The sequence below is a fragment of the Podarcis melisellensis genome, assembly GCF_964234715.1.
Source record: "Podarcis melisellensis genome assembly, chromosome: 6".
In the NCBI taxonomy this organism is placed as follows: domain Eukaryota; kingdom Metazoa; phylum Chordata; class Lepidosauria; order Squamata; family Lacertidae; genus Podarcis; species Podarcis melisellensis.
The window spans coordinates 80,673,258-80,694,645 of record NC_138538.1 but is presented as its reverse complement, the minus strand read 5'-3'; the positions used below and the strand labels follow the sequence as shown (position 1 = coordinate 80,694,645).

Sequence of the window (21,388 nt, the reverse complement as noted above, 5' to 3'; positions counted from 1 at the left end):
TGGGCACTGAGGCTAGAGGGCACTGCAGGGTTCTGCAGGATGCGGGTGACGCTGTGGTCTAAACCACAGAGTCTCTTGGGATTGCCGATCAGAAAGTCGGCAGTTTGAATCCTCGCAATGGAGTCAGCTCCCATTGCTCTGTCCCAGTTTCTGCCAACCTAGCAGTTTGAAAGCACACCAGTTCAAGTAGATAAATAGGTACCGCTGCAGCGGGAAGGTAAACGGCGTTTCCGTGAGCTCTGGTTTCCGTCACGGTGTCCCATTGCGCCAGAAGCAGTTTAAGTCCTGCTGGCCACATGACCTGGAAAGCTGTCTGTGGACAAAAGCCGACTTCCTCTGCCTGAAGGTGAGATGAGCGCCATGACCCCATAGTCGCCTTTGACTGGACTTAACCATCCAAGGGTCCTTTACCTTTTTTGCGGGTGCTGAAACTATGACATAATGAATTGAGCAGAACTCTCTCTCTCTTGATATATATCCCTCTATCACCATTTGATCTCAATCTTCCATCCATATACCAAAAGGGAAGGTGTTTGTTTGTTTGCATTTTTAATGGCTAGAAAAGCAATCCAGGACACTAAGCTATCTTGCCAGTATATAAAGGCAAAAAACAAAAAGTTAAATAAAATGTAATGTGCATGACTAAGTACACCACTACTAGATGCTTAATGCCTTTTGCTATCTCTACACAGGTATTGCCAATGCAATTTTTAGCGGCAGGAGCAGTGCAATATTTTACAGAAGCAATGGGAACATCAGCAGGGACCTCACCAACATAACCTTTGGCTTTCGGACTCGGGACTCCGACGTAATCCTGCTTTATGCAGAAAAGGAGCCAGAGTTTGTCACCATCCGCATTCAGAATGCCAAATTGGTGTTCCAGTTGCAAAGTGGCAACAGCTTGTATACGCTGAGCCTGGCTAGCTCGCGGCCAGTGAATGATGGGATCCTGCACCAGGTGACCTTCTCAATGATGGAGCCCTTATCTCAGTCCTCGAGATGGCTCATGGATATAAATGACAAGGAAGACATCACAACAAGCACGGTTGCCACAGGAAACCTCAACTTCTTGAGAGAAGAGACAGATATCTACCTTGCTGACAAAGCTTTTGATAACCTGGACGGGCTCAGAGGGTGCATGAGCACTGTGGAAATTGGTGGCATCCACCTCTCCTACTTTGAAACCATTGATGGCTATATGAAGAAACCACAGGAAGAGCAGTTCCTCAAGATATCTGCCAAGCCCGTCGTCACTGGCTGCCTTCCACTGGACGCTTGCAGCTCAAACCCTTGCATGCACAACGGGATATGCGAAGACTTCTACTCTTATTATAGTTGCGCGTGCGCCAAGGGTTGGACTGGAACCCACTGCGAAACCAACATCGATGAGTGTGCATCAAATCCCTGTGTGCACGGAAACTGCAGCGACAGAGTCGCAATGTACAAGTGCATATGTGATCTGGGGTACACGGGGTCGAGGTGCGAAGAAGACATTGATGACTGCCGGGGACATCTGTGTGCAAATGGAGCCACCTGTGTTGATGAGATTAACGGCTATTCCTGCCTATGTGCCGGGAATTTCACCGGAAGGTTTTGCAGGTACTGTCCTGAAGCCTGATGAAGAAATTCACCCGCTACAGTATCAGTTGCTTCCGATCTCTTAAATGAGGCAGGGATTAAAAGCTGAACAAACCCCTGGGTTAGCAATTGCACTACTAAGCGTTGCATGGTGAGGAAATCAGGTAACGTCGTGGGCACCCTCAGTCTTATATCTGTCCATCATTGTGAATGGTGCTTTGCTCCCAGATAAGTGTACATAGGACTGGTTCTTTTCTAATAGCGTTTAAAGCAGGCTTTCCCAAATTTAGGTCTCCAGTTGTTTTTGGACTACAACTCCCATCATCCCTAGCTAGCAGGACCGGTGGTCAGGGATGGTGGGAATTGTAGTCCCAAAAAAATCAGCTGGAGACCTAAGTTTGGGAAACTTTGTCTAAACAGAGATTTAGCACTGAATCAGAACTAATGGTGATCAGGTTTTCTGTGGATTGTTGTTTGTTCAAATTTAGTGCTAAATTTGTGGGTTTTCCAGGGGAAAGTGGCAGGGCAAAGGCAAAGCCATGCAGACTCATGCCTAGAGAGAAGTGCATAGCAAAATTTGGAGGTGTGAATTTCAAAGGATAGCTGTGTTTCAGCTCACATATTGCTTTCGAAATTGGGAATTAGGTGAGTTGACGTTAAAATCGTACCCCAGTGTTTCTCAAACCTGCTGTTTGACTACATCATCCCTGACCACTGGTCCTGCCAGCTAGGGATGACGATGAGAGTTGTTTGTCCAACAGCCAGGGGCCCACGTTTGAGAAACACTGTCCTAACCAAACCTGATTTCTTCTCCATCCCTGCTACAAGCAAACATGTACAGTGAGGGGGCAAAGTATTTGATCCCCTGCTAAATTTGCACGTTTGCTCTCTGACGAAGAAATGACCAGTCCATAATTTTCATGGTAGGTTTATTGTAGCTGAATAACAACAGACAGAATAACAACAGGAAAACCCCCAGAAACCCAGAAGACAAAAGTCACCGAGATTGAAGGGCAAAATAATAGGGGAAAGTGATTTTGTAGGCTTACCACTGTTGTTTCGCTTTAGATATATACGGCTACCGTCTACAGTGTGCGGGAATGAGATCAAAAATATTACCTGTTACAACTATGGCAACTGTTCTGAGCTCCAAGGACTCTTGGAATGCATGTGCCTCCCAGGCTTTACAGGACGGCGGTGAGATTATTATAATAATCATAAGTTTTTTCATATCATAATTTTTTTCATGCGGTAATTTGACTCAGTAGGAACAGGAGCAGGGCTTTTTTCAGCTGGAACTCACCGGAACACAGTTCCGGCACTTCTCAGGATAGCACCATTGCCATTTTAAGAAAACAAGGGAGTTGTTCATGGCGAGTCCCTGCATTTATTTTTCTTAAAAAAACCAGCACTGTATCTCCAGTCAATCCCGGAAAACATTGGGTTCTAAAAAGAAACAGTAGGTTCTATTCACCACTAAATAACCTTTCTCTTATTTCATTTGTAACCGAGCAGTGGGAGCTCACCCCGTCGCGGGGATTCGAACTGCCGACATTCTGATCAGCAAGTTCTAGGCTCTGTGGTTTAACTCACAGCGCCACCCGCGTCCTAATGGCTACTGTCTAATGGCTGCATTAGACAGTTTATATCAAATCTAATTTAGGCAGTGGGTGGGGTTTGGGGAAGGGGGGACCCCACAGGCAAGGCCTCTGCAACCCCTGCCCTAGTTAAGCCATCTAGCAGAGCCAAGGATTTCAGTGAGCCATTGAAAGTGGCCTCAGTCCTGTATACCTGAAGGAGTGTCTCCACCCCCATCGTTCAGCCCAGACACTGAGGTCCATGTGCGAGGGCCTTCTGGCGGTTCCCTTACTGAGAGAAGTGAAGTTACAGGCAGAGGGTCTTCTCCCTTTGGACCGCCCTCCCATCAGATGTCAAGGAGATAAAGAACTACACAACTTTTAGAAGACATCTGAAGGCAGCCCTGTATAGGGACATTGTTAATGTTTTCATATGTGTTGGAGGGGCAACCCAGCCAGATGGGCGGGGTATAAATAATAAAGTTAATTTATATCACCGTCTCACCTTTTCCATTCACATTAGTGAGTAGGTGGTCCATGTATTTACCTTTAAAAATATATATATATTGCAGATGTGAAGTGGACATCAACGAGTGCACCTCTGACCCGTGCCTGAACGGGGGCCTCTGCCAGAACCTGCTCAACAAATTCAACTGCATCTGTGACTTGAACTACGCTGGCGATCGCTGCGAGATAGACGTAAGCGACCTCTCCTTCTTTGTCTCTCTCTTGTTGTGGCAGAACCTCTTTCAACTTCTCTCCTACCTCATTCTGCGCATGGATGACGACCCAGCAGTGGAGTGGGGGGAACAGGACGACTACTAAGCAGTCACATTGGGGGGCGTTGTTTTTAAAGCCGTCAGAGCACAATGGAAGGTTGGCCAAACAAGTACAGCTAGGCTGGGAATCAGAACAGCGAGGGTAACCATAATCACACGCCGATTCCGTTTCTCTAACATTTTGAGCATATTTAAAATGTGCATTATTTGGTGCCCTGATTCCGATGGAGAGGCTGTGAAGCAGATTCACGCTTCTTGGTGCAGTTCAGCTTTGAATGTGAGATGAAAGCAAAACATCCCTAAAGCAAGTTTTTGATATTTCAAAAGAATATCTGCATCTTCTTTTTGCTCTGGAACTGCTTAGCAGTTTGGATTTGAAATACTTCCCGTTTGTATAGCGCTTTCCCACAAAATTGTGGCTGAAGTGGCTCACAACATAACTATTCGAAACATGTTAGGTATGGTTGCAATCATAGTATCAGTAAATACAGAAAATGTTTAAAAATCAATCCATAAAATATTGTGTGAAAACAATGTAAATAAGCTAGCCTCATAATAGAGTCATAGAACATTAAGAGTTGAGAAGAAATTTGGAGGCCAGAGTTCTTCCACCTTGGTTCGCTGGGCGTTGTTGGACTACAATTCCCATCATCCCCAGCCAGCTTAGTCTATGGTAAAGGAATAATGGAAGTTGTAGTCCAGTAACATCCAAAGACCAAACATTGAAGAGGTCAGATCGGTGGCATATAAATAATCAATTATTATAGCTTTCTTATACATTATACTGTTAAATCTGTTTTAATGATGTTTGTGATTTTATTATTATTATTTACTTTGGTTGCAAATTGCTTTGTACCCAAAAGGACTTAAGCAATCAATTTAATAATCCTATGAAACTTTAAAAACCACCCTGCGATCTTCAGATGAAGGGAAGTATATAAATTTAATCAATAATAATAATGTCTGCTAGTGCAGGAGCAAAAACAGGAGGTAAACTAATTTGTTTATTAATTGAATTAATCCTTTAATTAAATCATAAATCCCCCCTTCCTCTTCCCACCCCAAACCACAATTTGGCTTTGGTACCAAAGAACAAATGTACCACCAATGCTCTGAAGTTCTTATGAATGGAAAAAGTCGTGTATCGTGCAATTGAGTAAAACACGTTCTCTCAGCCACCACTGTTAATATAAACTAATTACTGGGCTGTAAGAGGTAAACAGGTGTAATCCAGATATTTTGGAATACATCTCCCTTTGCTGGCAGAGGCTGATGGGAGTTGCAGTCCAGGATTTGGTTTTTATTTATTTGTATACCACTGTTCAGACTACACAGCCCTCTTTGCCTCGTTCCTAAAAGACTCCGCCCCTTAAATTTCCAGCCAATCAATCACTGTGTTATGCCAATGCAAGTCTCCTGAAGACCCCCATCCTATCAAGAAGTCCTTTCCACATACAGTGGTGCCTCGCAAGACGAAAGGGTTTTCCGTTTGCGAGTTGCTTCGTAAGACGAATTTCCCTATGGGCTTGCTTCGCAAGAAGAAAGCCCATACGGAAATCTCCGGGGACCTCTTTTAAATGCTGGTGGTGGGGAGCAAAGCCTTCCCCCCCCCCTCCGGCCTTCAGAAGAGGTCCAGGAAGGCCGGCGGGGGCCGAAAGGCTTTGCTCCCCACCGCCAGCATGTTAAAAGCGGTCTGGGATAGCAGGGAAGCGCTTCCCGCTATCCCGGACGGCTTTTGAAGGCAGGCGGGGGGGAGCAAAGACTTTCGCCCCCCGCCGGCCTTCAGAAGAGGTCCTGGACCTCTTCTGAAGGCGGGTGGGGGGCGAAAGTCTTTGCTCCCCCCGCCTGCCTTCCCGGGGGCTTTAAAATCGCCCCGGGACAGCGGAGAAGTCCGCTGTTCCAGGGCGATTTTAAAATGCTGGCGGGTGGCAGCGAAGCCTTCCCTGCCGCCCGCCAGCATTTTAAAAAACCCCCGGGACAGCGGAGAAGTCCTCTGCTGTCCCAGGGTTTTTTAAAATGCTGGGGCTGGGAAGAAAAGCCCTTGTCCCCCCCCCCCAGCCTTCAGAAGAGGTCGGGGGACAGACTGTCCCCGGACCTGGTCTGAAGGCGGTTTCCATAGGAACGCATTGATTGATTTTCAATGCATTCCTATGGGAAACCGTGCTTCGCAAGACGAAAAACTCGCAAGACGAAAAAACTTGCGGAACGAATTAATTTCGTCTTGCGAGGCACCACTGTAATGTAGAAATTGGATCTTTAGTGCTGTGGCACCTGACCTTTGGAATGCACTCCTCTTGAATATTAGTCATTAGATATTTCCCATAAGCCTTCTAAGTTGAGATCTTTCCCGGCCTGTATCTTTATTGGAATAGTTTCAAAAGCTGTTTTTTGTAGTTTTATCACTTGTTGCTTGCTGTGCTGGACTTCTTTGGGAGGAAGCGTAGGGTTACAGATTTATTAAATAAATCTGTATAAAATAAACAATCCGTGTAAAACCAGGGCCTTTTTTTTTGCAGCAGGAACTCAGTTCCGGCACCTCTCAGGTAGACACCATTGGCATTTAAGAGAAAATTTGCAAAGCATTCATGGCGAGTTCTGGCGCCTCTTTTTCTAAAAAAAAAAAAAAAAAAAAAAAAAGGACTGTCACAAATTAAATAACGCCACATTACGTTAAATAAGACCAGCAGGGGCAGGTGTAACCAAAGGCCATGGTGAACACATACATTTTTCACTGGTGCCGGAAACCCATTGGGATTTGTGCGGGAAGGGCATCCCACACGGTTGGAGAAGGTTGCCTTAGAGATTGTCATAGCTGAAGCACACTATTTTTAAAATCCATTGCAAAAGAGCTCAGAGCTGATTGCAATAGATAAGATATCTTTATAGGCACATAAGGAAAAGAATAGAAACTTGAATGAGAGCTAAGCACCACAAAGGGATCTACAAAAAGCAAGGTGCATTTTAGGTTGGTATAAGGAAACATGGAATTTGGAAACTTTGAACTCTCAGGGGCATTTCCCTTGCATACTGTGCTGCTATTTCAGGAGATGAAAAATAGATCAAGCACAAAAACCATATAAGATAGACACGGAGCATATAAATAACCCTCTGAATATTTGTGCAGAGCTAGGAGCCTGATATCGGAGGGAAACTGTATACGTATAATGTGTCTTATGTGATCACTAACACAATACTGAAAAACCGCATTCTAGTCTTATTGAACTGTATACTTGCTGTTAATACTGGTGTTCTCAATGCAACCCTGCAGACTGTCGCTTTCTTTAACCACCTCGTCATCAAGAGCATCTTCTGTCTTCACACATGTTTGTTTGTCCTTCTCTTTGTGAATGTGTATTTTTCAGCTACATTTTGTGTCTGTGTGGGCATCTGCATGCACTTAGCTCTCCTGTCTTTGTACATAACAATAAACCTTCTGCCTTTGTCATGTTACATCTCCCTTTTTGTTTGTGCTGTTGCCTGTGTTCTCATTTGCTTCATGTGCGTCGGGAATCTGCTACCCAGAAAGCCGAAGTTCACTCCCCCCAACGCCGCCTTCCGCCCAACCCCTGAGGTGTGCGATTGCTTAAACATCTCCCGAGACCTGTGTCTTCCAAGTAAGGAGACTATCATCCACCCTCCCTGGGGACAGAAAGCCTTCATTTCCAGAATACATTTGGTGCCTGCTATTTTGATTTCACCAAATGTCATCAGAAAAAGAGAAACCACTTGGGATTTTTATCTGCTTAAATTTTAATTTCTCTTTCTTCCTCAGTTCCCTCCCCCCAGTCACCCACCAATTACTATCCTGAGTCAGCAACAATATCATAACGGTTGAGGTTGTATACTTTGCCCAATTGAGTAAATAATTTAGTTCTCCCATACCTCTGAATCCTTTGCAGTTGCTCGAGACTCAGGTGGCCACAGTGCCTTCCATAAATTTCGGTTGGTGGCCTCTAGGTTAGATTACTGCAATGTGTTACACATGCCCTCCAACATTTCTCCAATGAAAATAGGAACATTCTATTCTACATCAAGAGGTTTCTCTGGCATTTGATGGCCCGCACAAAAATATACATTGCTCACCTTGAGCAAATTACAACCTTTCCGCCCAACCTACCTCACAAGATTGTTGGAAAGAAAAAATGTGCGAGGAAAGGGATCGTGTACGATGCCTTCAACAGATGAATGGAATGGAATTTTAGCTGTAGGCTGCCTTGAGTCTCTGCCGGGGGAAAAGATGAGATATAATTAATAATAATATAATAATATGTTATTTATATCCTGCCATCCCCAGCCAAAGTTGGACTCAGAGCGGCTAACAACAACAAGAATAAATACAGTGGTACCTCTGGTTACGTACTTAATTTGTTCTGGAGGTCCGTTTTTAACCTGAAACTATTCTTAACCTGAAGCACCACTTTAGCTAATGGGGCCTCTCACTGCTGCCGCGCCGCCGGAGCACGATTTCTGTTCTCATCCTGAAGCAAAGTTCTTAACCCAAGGTAGTATTTCTGGGTTAGCGGAGTGTGTAACCTGAAGCATAAGTAACCCGAGGTACCACTGTACTACTAATAATAAGAAGAAGAAGAAGAAACAACTGTGAGACTGATCGGGAACATACCTGAGTAAATCCTATTGAACTCAGTGGGACTTGGTTCTGAGTAAAAATGCTTAGGGTTGTAGTGTAAGGCTGCACAACGTTTACCCAGTTACCTGGGAGTAAGCTCCATTAAATACAGTGGGACTTACTTCTGAAGGCTTGCAGTTTAAGGCTCCATTTACAATAAAGGAATAAACACTCCACGCATTTCCTAAAAAATGGCTGGCTGCTGAAGCATTGCCATTTAAGAATTTAAAGTGGACTGGTGACATTTTCCTTCAAAATTATAGGAAGGGGTTCACATGCCAGGTTCACCGTTTCCCGTGTGATACATGGTATGTAGGGAGAAAAGCTGCTCCCTCTCTCGTGATATGAGAACCTGTTTAATCAAACAACGCTCAATTGTGGGAGATGCAGGCAGATAAAGGGAAGGAAATAATTCTTCACACAGAACATAGTTATTATAATTATGATTGATTGACTAATCACCTTTAAAACAACCATCTCAAGGCAATGTGAACTCAAGAGAATGAAAAAGAAATAGCAAATGCATTTGAAACAAAATTTCCGAAGTAGACACCCATGGTAAAGACCCATTTATCTATCTGGGAAAGCTTTTGAAACAAAAACGTCTTCAATTGTTTACAGAAAGTGCAGGTGATGGGCACCTGTCGTACCATGAGAGGAATGCTGTTCCACAGAACAGGGGCAGCCACACACAAAAACCCTGCTCCAAGTTACTGCAGAGCAGACGTCTGAGATCTTTGGAACTTGCATGAGAAACTCTTCCACAGACCACAGAGATTTACTACGCATGTAAGGGATAAGGCGGTCTCTCAACTAACCTGGTCCCACAAAATATAGTGATGGCCACCAATTTGGGTAGTAGTAAAAATATTAATATAAACTATAACTGCAGGTACTTGGCAATCAGTTTAAATGATTGCTGTGCAATTTTACAGACATTCTACTTACCAAGCAAAACTATATTATATTTATTTTACCAAAGTATATTTTGAACTCACAAGTCATGTTATAGCTTTTTTTTTTTTTTTTTGCAATCCTCATTTTGGGAATTTGGAAGTTGAAAAATTCAACATACCCTACTAGGCTGGCCTAGGGGTTTACTTAGGGACTTGTGCTTGGATGTTCACATGGATTTCTTGTGCATGCTGTCTCCCCCAGTCGTCATCACCATCACAACAACTTATTATTTATACCTTGAGGTTCAGGTGACAGCAACATGGTCAGGGGTGGTAGAATCCAACAGAACAGGATCTCTCCAAACTGGAGAGGTGACAACACACCCAATAAATTTAGACTGGAGGTAAGCGTGACTCTGCAAGCACACACTAGACCACGTGGAAGAGTATCACACCCCACGCTACTGGAAGAGGTGATGTTCCACAAGTTCCCATTCCCATCATGCACTTGGTTTAGTCACTGTGCAGAGCTACTATGGACTGCACTTTTGAGTAGGTGCTCCTATACCTGCTCCAACAAGCCTGCTTGAAAAGTGTGGCACACAGGAATGGTCTATATGGCACAGACTTAAAATGTTATGGATCCTCTTCTTCCTTACTCTCTTGGTAGCTAGCCCACACACTACATTTGCAAGGTCTGTTGGATAATATTATTTTAGTCTTGGGGGCAAGTTAGAATTATAGAATCGTAGAGTTGGAAGGGACCAACTAAAGCATCCATGACAGATGGCCATCCAACCTCTGCTTTAAAAACCTTCAGAGGAGGGAAGTTCAACCACCTCACAGGGGCATCTATTCCATTGTCAAACAGCTCTTACCGTCAGAAAGTTATTCCTGGTATTAGCCAGAATCTCTTTTCTTGTAACTTGAATCCATTGGTTTGGCTCCTACCCTTCAGAGCAGGAGAAAACCAGCTTGCTCCATATTCTATGTGACAGCCCTTGAGATATTTGAAGATGGCTATTGTATCTCCTCTCAGTTGCCTCTTTCCCAGGCTAGACATGCCCAACTCTCTCAACTGTTCCTCACAACGTTACACACCTACCAGCAACAACAACAGAAAACATGAATGAGTGTGGCAGACAGCAGCAATATCAAATTCAGCGCAACTAAAACACTAAGTGAAGGAGTTTGGGATTCTCGCCGAATTTGCCTTTCAGAGATTACTTAATATATTCATTAACCGCAAGTGTTAGTTATGTGAACATGTCCTAATGACACTTAAATTACAATAATAAATGCCCGCTGCCTCATGAATAATTTATTCCCCATTTGCATAGTCATCCTTATGCAGTTATTCCTGAGTAATTATCATACTGACTTAAAAAGGTGTCAAGGACTGAATAACTACGTTCCTCATCTTCTCCCTCCATTGGCCATGTGCATCTTTCTTTTGTAATTCTGCCCTTACCCCATGCCATCTCTGTTCAAAAACAGGCAAAGAGCAAAACGCCCTCTAGTCCAGAGGCACCACTTCAAATTTCAATAGTTAAAAGGGGGAGCAAGATTCAACAAGGTCCACCAGAACTTGTAGGTGGCGTGAAAAAGTAGTGCATGATAAGAGCATTTTTTGTGATTAATGTAATTATTATTAATTAGTTATTATTATTCAATGTATTTTGTGTGCATTTAAACCCCGGCAGTCTCCAGATTTGGCGGACTACAATGCAGACCCAGGGTTTTGTTACTTCATATCATAATATTGTAACAATTCAAAAGAGACATGCAAAGCCTAAGGTAATGATAAAGGGACCCCTGACCATTAGGTCCAGCATACAGTTTCTGCGTCATGTGGCCAGCATGACTAAGCTGCTTCTGGCGAACCAGAGCAGTGCACAGAAACACCGTTTACCTTCCCGCTGGAGAAGGTTTACCTATTTATCTACTTGCACTTTGACGTGCTTTCAAACTGCTAAGTTGGCAGGAGCAGGGACTGAGCAACGGGAGCTCACCCCGTCATGGGGATTCGAACCACCGACCTTCTGGTCAGCAAGTCCTAGGCTCTGTGGTTTAACCCACAGTGCCACCCGCAACCCATGCAAAGCCTATGTCTAGCTTAATCATTTAAAAATGATAACTACTTATAATGGAATAGGTTTCCTCTGTCCTTCCATATATAACAGGAAGCTCCATAGCCTATCAGTTTGTTTTTCACTTTAAAGAGAATCTGCATTCTACATGAATAACAGTTAAATTTTAGGAGTGACAAGAAAGCAAGTTCTTGGCTCCTGCTCTTACGTATAAGGTAAAGGACCCCTGGACGGTTAAGTCCAGTGAAACTTGAAAATGGGGTGTGACGCTCATCTCGCTTCAGGCCGAGGGAGCTGGTGTTTTCCCACAGACAAGGACATTATACAGAAAAGAAGGTGGCTGGCCCACAGTTTTCGTGTTTTATAAACCACATCGAGGTTTTCTTATAATCAAGCAGTTTATAAATTTTGTTAAATAACAATAAAAAAGTAAATAAATAAAATTGGTCGGGACTTTCCCTCGAAAATAAGGATGGTCCTAACATCTACCTATATAAGCACCTATTCTGTTGCTTCTTTCCATGCCTTGCCAATGATTTATTCAGCTCCAAGGTGACCCGTTTTAAAACAAGAACTGCAAGACTCTTCCAGTCCTTTTAATTAATTTAAACTGTACACCTAATTTAGAATACATTGGGCTTTGTTCTTAATCTAGGCATTCCAATTTATTTTGCTCGCAGAGGCATTTTAGGGAGGGTTAAACAAATTTGTTCAAGAACTTGTTGAATAATTTGTTGGCATGAATGCTGACTGTTCATTCAGTGGATGCTTATTGCTAGGTTTCCTGGCCATGGAAAGAAAGGATCATGCAACACTATTTGTCTTGAATAACAGGCCTGGTGAGAATCATAAGAAGGGCCCACTCAGGGCATCTTATCCAAGTTACATGGGTGGCACTGTGGTCTAAATCCCTGAGCCTCTTGGGCTTGCCAACCAGAAGGTCGGTGGTTCGAATCCCCGTGACCGAGTGAGCTCGTCGTTCTGTCCCAGCTCCTGCCAACCTAGCAGTTTGAAAGCACGCCAGTGCAAGTAGATAAATAGGCACCACAGTGGTGGGAAGGTAAACTGTTTCTGTGAGCTCTGGCTTCCACCACAGTGTCCCGTTACGCCAGAAGTGGTTTAGTCATGCTGGCCACATGACCTGGAAAGCTGTCTGTAGACAAACACTGGCTCCCTTGGCCTGAAAGCGCCACAACCCCATAGTTGCCTTTGACTGGACTTAACCATCCAGGGGTCCTTTACCTTTTTTACCTATCCAAGGACATTGTTATGACCCCTGTCCAAAGAAAAACTGGAACCAACACTAATCTACACTACAAACCTCTTAATCCCTCCCCATATCCAAGGGAATCCTGGGAACTATGGTTCTGTGAGGAGGACTACATACCCTCCAACATTTCTCCAGTGAAAATAGGGATTGTCTTGTTTAATAATAATGATGATGATGATGATGATGATGATGATGATGTTATATAACCCACCCATCTGACTGGGTTGTCCCAGCCACTCTGGGCAGTTTCCAATATATATCTAAGATTATAATAAAACTATACAGGGCTGTCTTCAGATGTATTCTCAAGGATATACAGTGGTATCTCATTACATACGCTTCAGGTTACATACGCTTCAGGTTATAGACTCCGCTAACCCAGAAATAGTGCTTCAGGTTAAGAACTTTGCTTCAGGATGAGAACAGAAATTGGGCTCTGGCGGCGTGGCAAGAGGCCCCATTAGCCAAAGTGGGGCTTCAGGTTAAGAACAGTTTCAGGTTAAGAACGGACCTCCAGAACGAATTAAGTACTTAACCTGAGGTACCACTGTATAGTTACTTATCTCCTTGGCTCAGGGTACACATAACTCCATACTCTTCAATATTTCCCTGATGAAAACAGGCAGGTCCTACCTTACCCTCTTTTAAATCTTGCAAAACCAGAAGAGAAACTGCATGGGAACACACCCAGCGTCAGGTACAGTGTGGGCTTAAGTGTGTGGCTCTTCGTTTGGTTTCCCACGTTACCTGAAGGGCTGGCATCCCTCCCTTTGGGATTTGTGCCTAGTCAAACTTCCACCTTGTAAGAAGTAAAATCCACAAGGGGATTTCAGAAAGGCGCCAAAATGGATGTGGCAACTCCCGTGTTTCTGTTGATAGAGCAGGCGGGGGGGGGAGCACATACTGCTAGTTAAAAAAGAAACAGGGCTTCATTGGTTTGGGGGCAATTACAGATAATGAGATGGATGGGAATAGATCATTTCAATGTCTTGGAATATTTTAGCTGAAATCAAGTCTCTCCGGTTTCGTTTTCTCCCCTTCTGTCTTCATGCAACATTCCCACAGGAATATGAAGCTCAGGCACCAAGAGAAGCTACTGGGGATCTTCTAAGCTTTATTTACATTAGAAAGGAGGGTTCACTTGGGAGTACAAGCTACACAGGGAAGGGGGGGAGTATATGGCACAGTCTGCTACTATAAGGCCACATTTTTAAAATCTGCGAACCTGATTTCAGGTTAAGGATCTCTAGATCTGCCCCAAATGTTCACACCCTGGTCAGAGCCTGATGTCCAGCGCAACTTGAAATGCACTTAAACTTATAAGCATCATCTATTAGAGGGAGGCAGGACGCGGGTGGCGCTGTGGGTAAAAGCCTCAGCGCCTAGGGCTTGCTGATTGAAAGGTCGGTGGTTCGAATCCCCGTGGCGGGGTGTGCTCCCATTGCTCGGTCCCAGCGCCTGCCAACCTAGCAGTTTGAAAGCACCCCTGGGTGCAAGTAGATAAATAGGGACCAGTTACTGGCGGGAAGGTAAACGGCGTTTCCGTGTGCTGCGCTGGCTCGCCAGATGCAGCTTCGTCACGCTGGCCACGTGACCCGGAAGTGTCTCCGGACAGCGCTGGCCAGCCAGCCTATTTAGTGAGATGGGCTCACAACCCTAGAGTCTGTCAAGACTGGCCCGTACGGGCAGGGGTACCTTTACCTTTACCTTTATTAGAGGGAGGCAATGACTGAGGAAGAGATTCCAATGGCAATTCAAATACCCATCTTCATTATACCCCTTGACGTGCGAGGATTGATCAGGTCCACGCAGGTTAAAGTGGTGAATTCCATCTCGAAATGGAAGTGGTTTCAACTAGCAAAAATACAAATAACTGCTGTTGTTTTCAGTAAAGGTTTCCGCTTCTTGCACATAACAATCCAATTGTTCCAACTTTCCAGGGACAGTCCCTTTCTCTTATAGGAAAGTGACTATCTTGCTTTTTAAAGGCAGAAATCAAGTATGCTTTAACAATATATATATATAGTATGCAGGGGCATACTGCGGGAGGCAGTGGAAGACAAGAGTGCCTGGCATGCTCTGGTCCTTGGGTCACGAAGAGTCGGACACGACTAAACGACTAAACAACAACAACATGCAGGGGCAGGGCATTTGGTTCACACTTCCTCCAAAAACCACAGCAATCTTTTGAAATGTGCACATCTCCGAATTTTGTAATTGGAATTCCCAAACCAAATAATGAACACAAAAATGTGCTTATTACTGGACAGTGTACATTAAATGCATGTGAGTGAAAATAACATAGAAAATTAAATTGTCTTAGGTAAAATTGCTTACTAAAACACTGATAAATTTTTATGAGGAAAACTGAACTTAAGACTAGGAAAGTGAGACAGTAAAAGAATCTGAAATCCCGTGTGCCCCTTAAATCTGTTCTAGGCGTTTTCCCAACTCTTTAGAGTAGATATGGAGGGGATGCAGGCCATGCACGGGGGAAGATCAGTTTGTAATTATTTTTATTTTTAAAAAAGTCCCCATGCACTTTTATCAGCATTTAATGCAAATTTCTCTTAATGCACAGATGTCTATATCTAAAAGGTAAAGGTAAAGGTAAAGGATGCCTGACAATTAAGTCCAGTCGCGAATGACTCTGGGGTTGCGGCGCTCATCTCGCTTTACTGGCCGAGGGAGCCGACGTTTGTCCACAGTTTTTCCAGGTCATGCGGCCAGCATGACTAAGGCGCTTCTGGAGAAACCAGAGCAGTGCACGGAAACGCCGTTTACCTTCCCGCTGGAGCGGTACCTATTTATCTACTTGCACTTTGACGTGCTTTCGAACTGCTAGGTTGGCAGGAGCTGGGACCGAGCAACAGGAGCTCATCCCGTTGCGGGGATTTGAACCACCGACCTTCCAATCAGCAAGCCCTAGGCTCTGTGGTTTAACCCACAGCGCCAACCGCATCCCTGTCTATATATAACTTCCCCTAATATGTACCTTTTCATATGCACAGTGTAGGGCATTTTACATTTTATCCTAGTATATGCAATTTAGTACACATTACTTGGTGGGGAACTGAATTGTAAAATTTACAAAAGGGTGCGTTTCCAAGGATGGCTGTGTTTCGAAAAGTGTGAACCAGATAGGTTTGGATTTTTACATGTGAACTGAATTGAATTCCCTCCCCCATCCGCAGTTGGAACACAGTCCCTTCAAACACATTTAAATCCTGAAAAACAGTTAGTTAGATATCTAACTTACTGAAAAACAGTCTCAGCAGGAAACTGACCAATTTACTAAGTTCACTTTAATTGACAGAAGTCTGTAAAAAGAAATATACAGGGTGCTAATCAGACACTATTGCCACAACTGGACAATCACCATCCAGAGGCTTAGATCTGAGATGCAAGATAAATGATCCAGCCATGGATAACCATCTCATCAAAAAGAAAAGCAAATACAGTGGTACCTCGGGTTAAGAACTTAATTCGTTCTGGAGGTCCGTTCTTAACATGAAACTGTTCTTAACCTGAGGTACCACTTTAGCTAATGGCGCAATTTCTGTTCTCATCCTGAAGCAAAGTTCTTAACCCGAGGTACTATTTCTGAGTTAGCGGAGTCTGTAACCTGAAGCATCTGTAACCTGAAGTGTCTGTAACCTGAGGTACCACTGTATTTCAATTCTTTAAAAAATGATTTCCATGTTTCTTTCAAACCCAAATCCGTTGTGCTTGCTCTGCGATCCCTGAGCCTCGATTAACTTTCTTTCAAGGAACTATTCACAGGGATAATACACAGACAGACTTGCTCACACAGGTCACAATCGTCTACTTAGCAGTGAGCAAAAACATAGCAGCTCTGTGTAATATGTGAGGCCGATAGGGCCCTGGCTTCTGACAGTCAATATTTAGAGCTGGAAGCAGAAGATGGCTGCAATTTAAGTGTTGCACCCAGACAGAAGAGTGGTTGGCTTGCTATCTTGCTGTCTGACAGCATGAACCACCCAAAGAGCTATTTTGCTAACCAGTGATTCGTGCTAAATATTCGCTAACCTGCCAGGATTGTTTTGCAGAATCCTAGCACTGACTGGAGAGGGCAGTTCTCAGAGTTATTTCTTATATATCTGACTGTGCAAGATCCAAGGAATTTGGAACGGCTGGGAAGTTATGTGTATGGTATACATTAGATGTCCAGGGAGATGGTCAGGGATGGGGGACATCGCAACACTTTTCTATGCATATTGTAAGGCGTTAGGAAAGCAATGTGGGAAGCATATGCAAAATCGCTGAATGCTAGGGCTTGCATCTGGTTAATCTCATCATCCAGCCATTCTGCGCTCCTGACACAGGCCCAATTCGGACATCCTTGCGCTGCTCCTTCTCTCCTCTTTTGCAATGCTTCAACACTTCCCAAGTTAATTATTATTTCAATGTCTGAACAGGGAAACTGTGGTTCCCAAGATCAGACCAAGCCAGGATCTTAAACCCAAATGAACTGTGGTTGGAGATTCTGTTTTATGCCAATCCAAGCAACCATCGTTTCAAAGTTTGGCTGAAATGGGAAACAATGGATTAATTAACAATGAATTAAAGCAGATTCCGACTAAACATCAGTGAGAACCTTCTGATGGTAAGAGTTGTTCTACAGTGGAACGGGCTCCCTCGGGAGGTGGCAGACTTCATTTGAGGTTTTAAAGCAAAGGTTGGATGGCCATCTGTCATTGAGCTTCCTGCATTGCAGGAAGGTCCTTTTCAATTCTTTGATTCCATAACCCAGAAAATGTTGAATTGTCAGTACACTGAGAAGGAAAGAGGGAAGGGACAACGCATGGGTGGAACATACAGGTTGAAAACATAATAACTCTAGATGTATCAAACTGAGACATGTATATGCAAACTGGGCTATAGCAAGACCTCACACAATATTTTACAAATTTAGAAATTTTTGCACTTACCAGCTTAGTTGCTGAGGGAGGTGGTTTCAGAACTTTCTGGCATGCTGTCACACAACGTTGTTATTATTCGGCTAGTCTTCTGAAATACCAGGATGCCACGTACCTTGAAACAAAAACATTTCCTTGCCTTTTAAATTGTTTTCCCACAATAGTTCCTTTCAATATCACCACCAGAGTAGCTGTCTTGATCAAAACCTTAGTGCCAACGAATTCTGTTTGTCTAACACAGTGATGGTGATCCTGCAGCCCCTTAGCTGTTGATGGACTACCAATCCCCATCATCTCTGACCACTGTCTATGGTGGCTGGAAATTAAAGAGAATAGAAGTCACATGTTCCCCATCCCTGATCTACTGGCTTCCTTTGAAATATTTAATACATTTTCACTGAGGAGGAAATCTCCAAATTTCTCTTTCGGCAAAATCTTTGAGAGACAAATCTCTTCTGTTCACAAAATCGTTGGGGATGAATTTATGCAGAACTTAAGGCAAAGTTCTTTTGCCTTCTCTCATAAGCCTAGATATTTTCCTTACAGGAGAACCTTCAAATTCACTTTATATTTAACTTCATGTGAAATTTGGTGGAAACCCTATTTAACACTCATAAAGTGAGTGACAGAAGTGTCTCAATAAAAGTGGGAAAGGTGCCATGCCAGGCTGTCAAGCAAGGCTATGAGTTCTATATTTCCATTCTATAAAGTGGTAATCGGCATAAAGGCCTACATCCGAAGACCTCCGAGGGCCTCTTGTAATCTGAGGAGTGTTTGGCTTGGGCCCATATTGCTAACCATCTGGTGCCTCAGCATAGCCGTAGTGTCTAAAGACCGGCTATTCCAACAGTTATCACATGCCCTGTTGTGAACACCAGGCTCCCGTTGGTGAACAATTACTCACATAATTGGAGTTTGTGGCCGATGTCAATCCAAGTGAGGAATTTGCCATCTGGCTGCTTGTGGCATGATATGCAAAAGGTAGAGCTACAAGGCGGACTATTTATTTATTGCCCTTAAATCATCCATCTCTTCCATCTGAGAAGTTTTCCGAACAACCTCCCATCTTCCCTACCCAGATAATGACCAGGTTGAAGCCCTTTTAAGCTTTAAAAATACAAGTGGTGTAGCAATAAAACTGCTAGCACATTTGAAAAGCTAAGCAGGGCCCGCTATGGTTTCAACTTGGATGGGAGACAGTATGTTGAGATCCCTGCATTGCAGGGGGTTGGACTAGATGACCCTCAGGGTCCCTTCCACCTCTACAATTCTATGATTCTAAAACACAGCTGGCATATAGTTCTGTGGTCAAAAAATAAATGGCTGATTCAGTCTCTCCAGTTAAAGAGCTTTGCCCCCAAATCTTAGAAAATGTTTCCCAATTAAATCAGACAGTACTGGACAAAACAGTCTGACTAAGTCTGAAGTAGTTTCACATAATCGTGTTGTGAGCCTAGAAAATCTCATTTGATATGTATTTCATTTATTTTAAGTTACTTACTTTCCACTTTTTTAAAAAATATCCATTCCCCAAAGCACCTTAAATTGTAAAAATAAAAAGAGCCCAAATCATCTCAAAAGCACAGGAGCCTTATAAACTTGTAGGGGGGAAACAATCTTTATAAATAGGGATGGGGAACCTATATCCCTCCAGAGTTTGTTGGACTACAACTCCCATCATGCTTGACTATTGCCCAGGTGCTGGGGCTGATGGGACTTAATTGTACCCCGCTCATATGACTGGGTTGCCACTCTGGGCAGCTTCCAGCATATGGGGCTTCAAGTCAAACAACACCCGGAGGATCACAGGTTTAGACCCCTAGTCTAAAAAGAGGAGAGGGATTTTGCTCAATCTCCTTAGAGATTTCTGTAGTCACAGTGCCACCACTGAGAAACCCCTCTCTCCACTCTCTGCCAATGGAAGCAGGACCTCCTGCGATGATATATAACTTGGGCAGGCTCACATAATTAAAGGTGGCCAAAATAACCTGGCCCTTGATGAAGGTATTCATCCACATTTTCGTCCACCCTTCCATTTTACAACACCAACTTCTCTTTCTGATTAGCCAGTCTATTTTGTGTCCTAAGATATGGTTCGGGGCCTCATTGTAAAATTCAGAGACCAGCCAATGCTCATCTCTGTGTTCCTAGGCATTGAAATATGGTGGCTAGCAGACCCTAATATTTAGGATCAGACAAAACCTCTTCTGTCGTCATCATTTCAAAAACAAACACAAAACATAATAAAGCATTTCTCTCCACTAAGCCAAGCTCTTTTATGTTAATTAATCACCCAGCTATCAGCTGGCCAAGCAATATATACTTGATCCTGATGGGACTCGACTGGCGAGCCTGCTGGCAATTTTAAAGTCAGTCCACAGCTAGCAAGGCAACCTGCCCAGAAGACCAGGACCTTGCCGTGGGAACCAGCCAATTGGTATGGAAGTGCATAACCAGGAGTTTATGCTGCTATCTAGTGCAATGAGAAAGGGAAGGCGGCAGCGGGGATAGCTGTGAAATTGGATGAGAGAACTGAACTGTTGCAAAGGATTACTCCATCAAGCTGTGCGTAATTTACTTTAAAATGAAAGTGGCAGATTGTAAGCCTGCTGAAAGCTGTGTGTCGTGCCAGGGCTAGTATCTGAATTGGCTAACCAACCAATATTTTACCAGAATGACCATTAAAACCAGGCTCTGCAAGGAAACCATAGCTGTTTAGCACCTGTAACAAGGTGTAGGGGGTGGGGCCTGAATCCATTATACTTTAGGAATGAAGAAACAATCCCTTATATCAGGAACACAAAAGTTCAGTTTATGATTCATCAGCCCGACAATCATGCATGCTGGTCTGCCAAGGGTTCAACTCTTTTAAAAAGTAAGTTTTTAATTAGGATTTCATTGCTATCAAGAGTGAGTTCAATACCTTCGAAGAATTTCCACTTCTTGGAGGAGGGGGTTTACTTCAGAGTATAGTGGTACCTCGGGTTACATACGCTTCAGGTTACAGACTCTGCTAACCCATAAATATTACCTCAGGTTAAGAACTTTGCTTCAGGATGAGAACAGAAATTGTGCTCTGGCGGAGTGGCAACAGTAGGAGGCCCCATTAGCTAAAGTGGTGCTTCAGATTAAGAACAGTTTCAGGTTAAGTACGGACCTCCGGAACGAATCAAGTACTTAACCTGAGGTACCACTATACAATAGGGGACGCAGGTGGCGCTGTGGGTTAAACCACAGAGCCTAGGACTTGCCAATCAGAAGGTCGGCAGTTCAAATCCCCGCAATGGGGTGAGCTCCCGTTGCTTGGTCCCTGCTCCTGCCAACCTAGCAGTTCGAAAGCACGTCAAAGTGCAAGTAGATAAATAGATACTGCTCCTGCTGGAAGGTAAACGGCGTTTCCGTGCGCTGCTCTGGTTTGCCAGAAGCAGCTTAGTCATGCTGGCCACATGACCTGGAAGCTGTACGCCAGCTCCCTCAGCCAATAAAGCGAGAGGAGCGCAACAACCCCAGAGTCGGTCACGACTGGACCTAATGGTCAGGGGTCCCTTTACCTTTACCTTACCACTATACAATATAAATTTTGCACAGAATAGGTCCCCTAAAGCAATTTGTTATTTCATATTTTCCCAAG

The 21,388-nt window shown here is 43.8% G+C and overlaps 1 protein-coding gene and 1 long non-coding RNA gene across 2 annotated transcripts in view; one reads left to right on the top strand and one right to left on the bottom strand.

Moving 5' to 3' along the window:
• CRB1 (crumbs cell polarity complex component 1) overlaps positions 1-21,388 on the top strand; it is a 139,002-nt gene that overhangs the window by 114,066 nt on the left and 3,548 nt on the right. The window contains exons 9-11 of the mRNA XM_081914974.1: positions 697-1,599; positions 2,647-2,775; positions 3,728-3,854. Coding sequence (XP_081771100.1) covers positions 697-1,599; positions 2,647-2,775; positions 3,728-3,854 — 1,159 coding nt within the window. The remainder of the gene's footprint in view (positions 1-696; positions 1,600-2,646; positions 2,776-3,727; positions 3,855-21,388) is intronic.
• On the bottom strand, positions 7,891-19,449 carry LOC309371908. The gene is made up of 3 exons (XR_014169341.1): positions 17,770-19,449; positions 10,409-10,558; positions 7,891-8,156 (listed from the first exon to the last, which is right to left on the bottom strand). It is a non-coding gene; the product is annotated as an uncharacterized lncRNA (long non-coding RNA).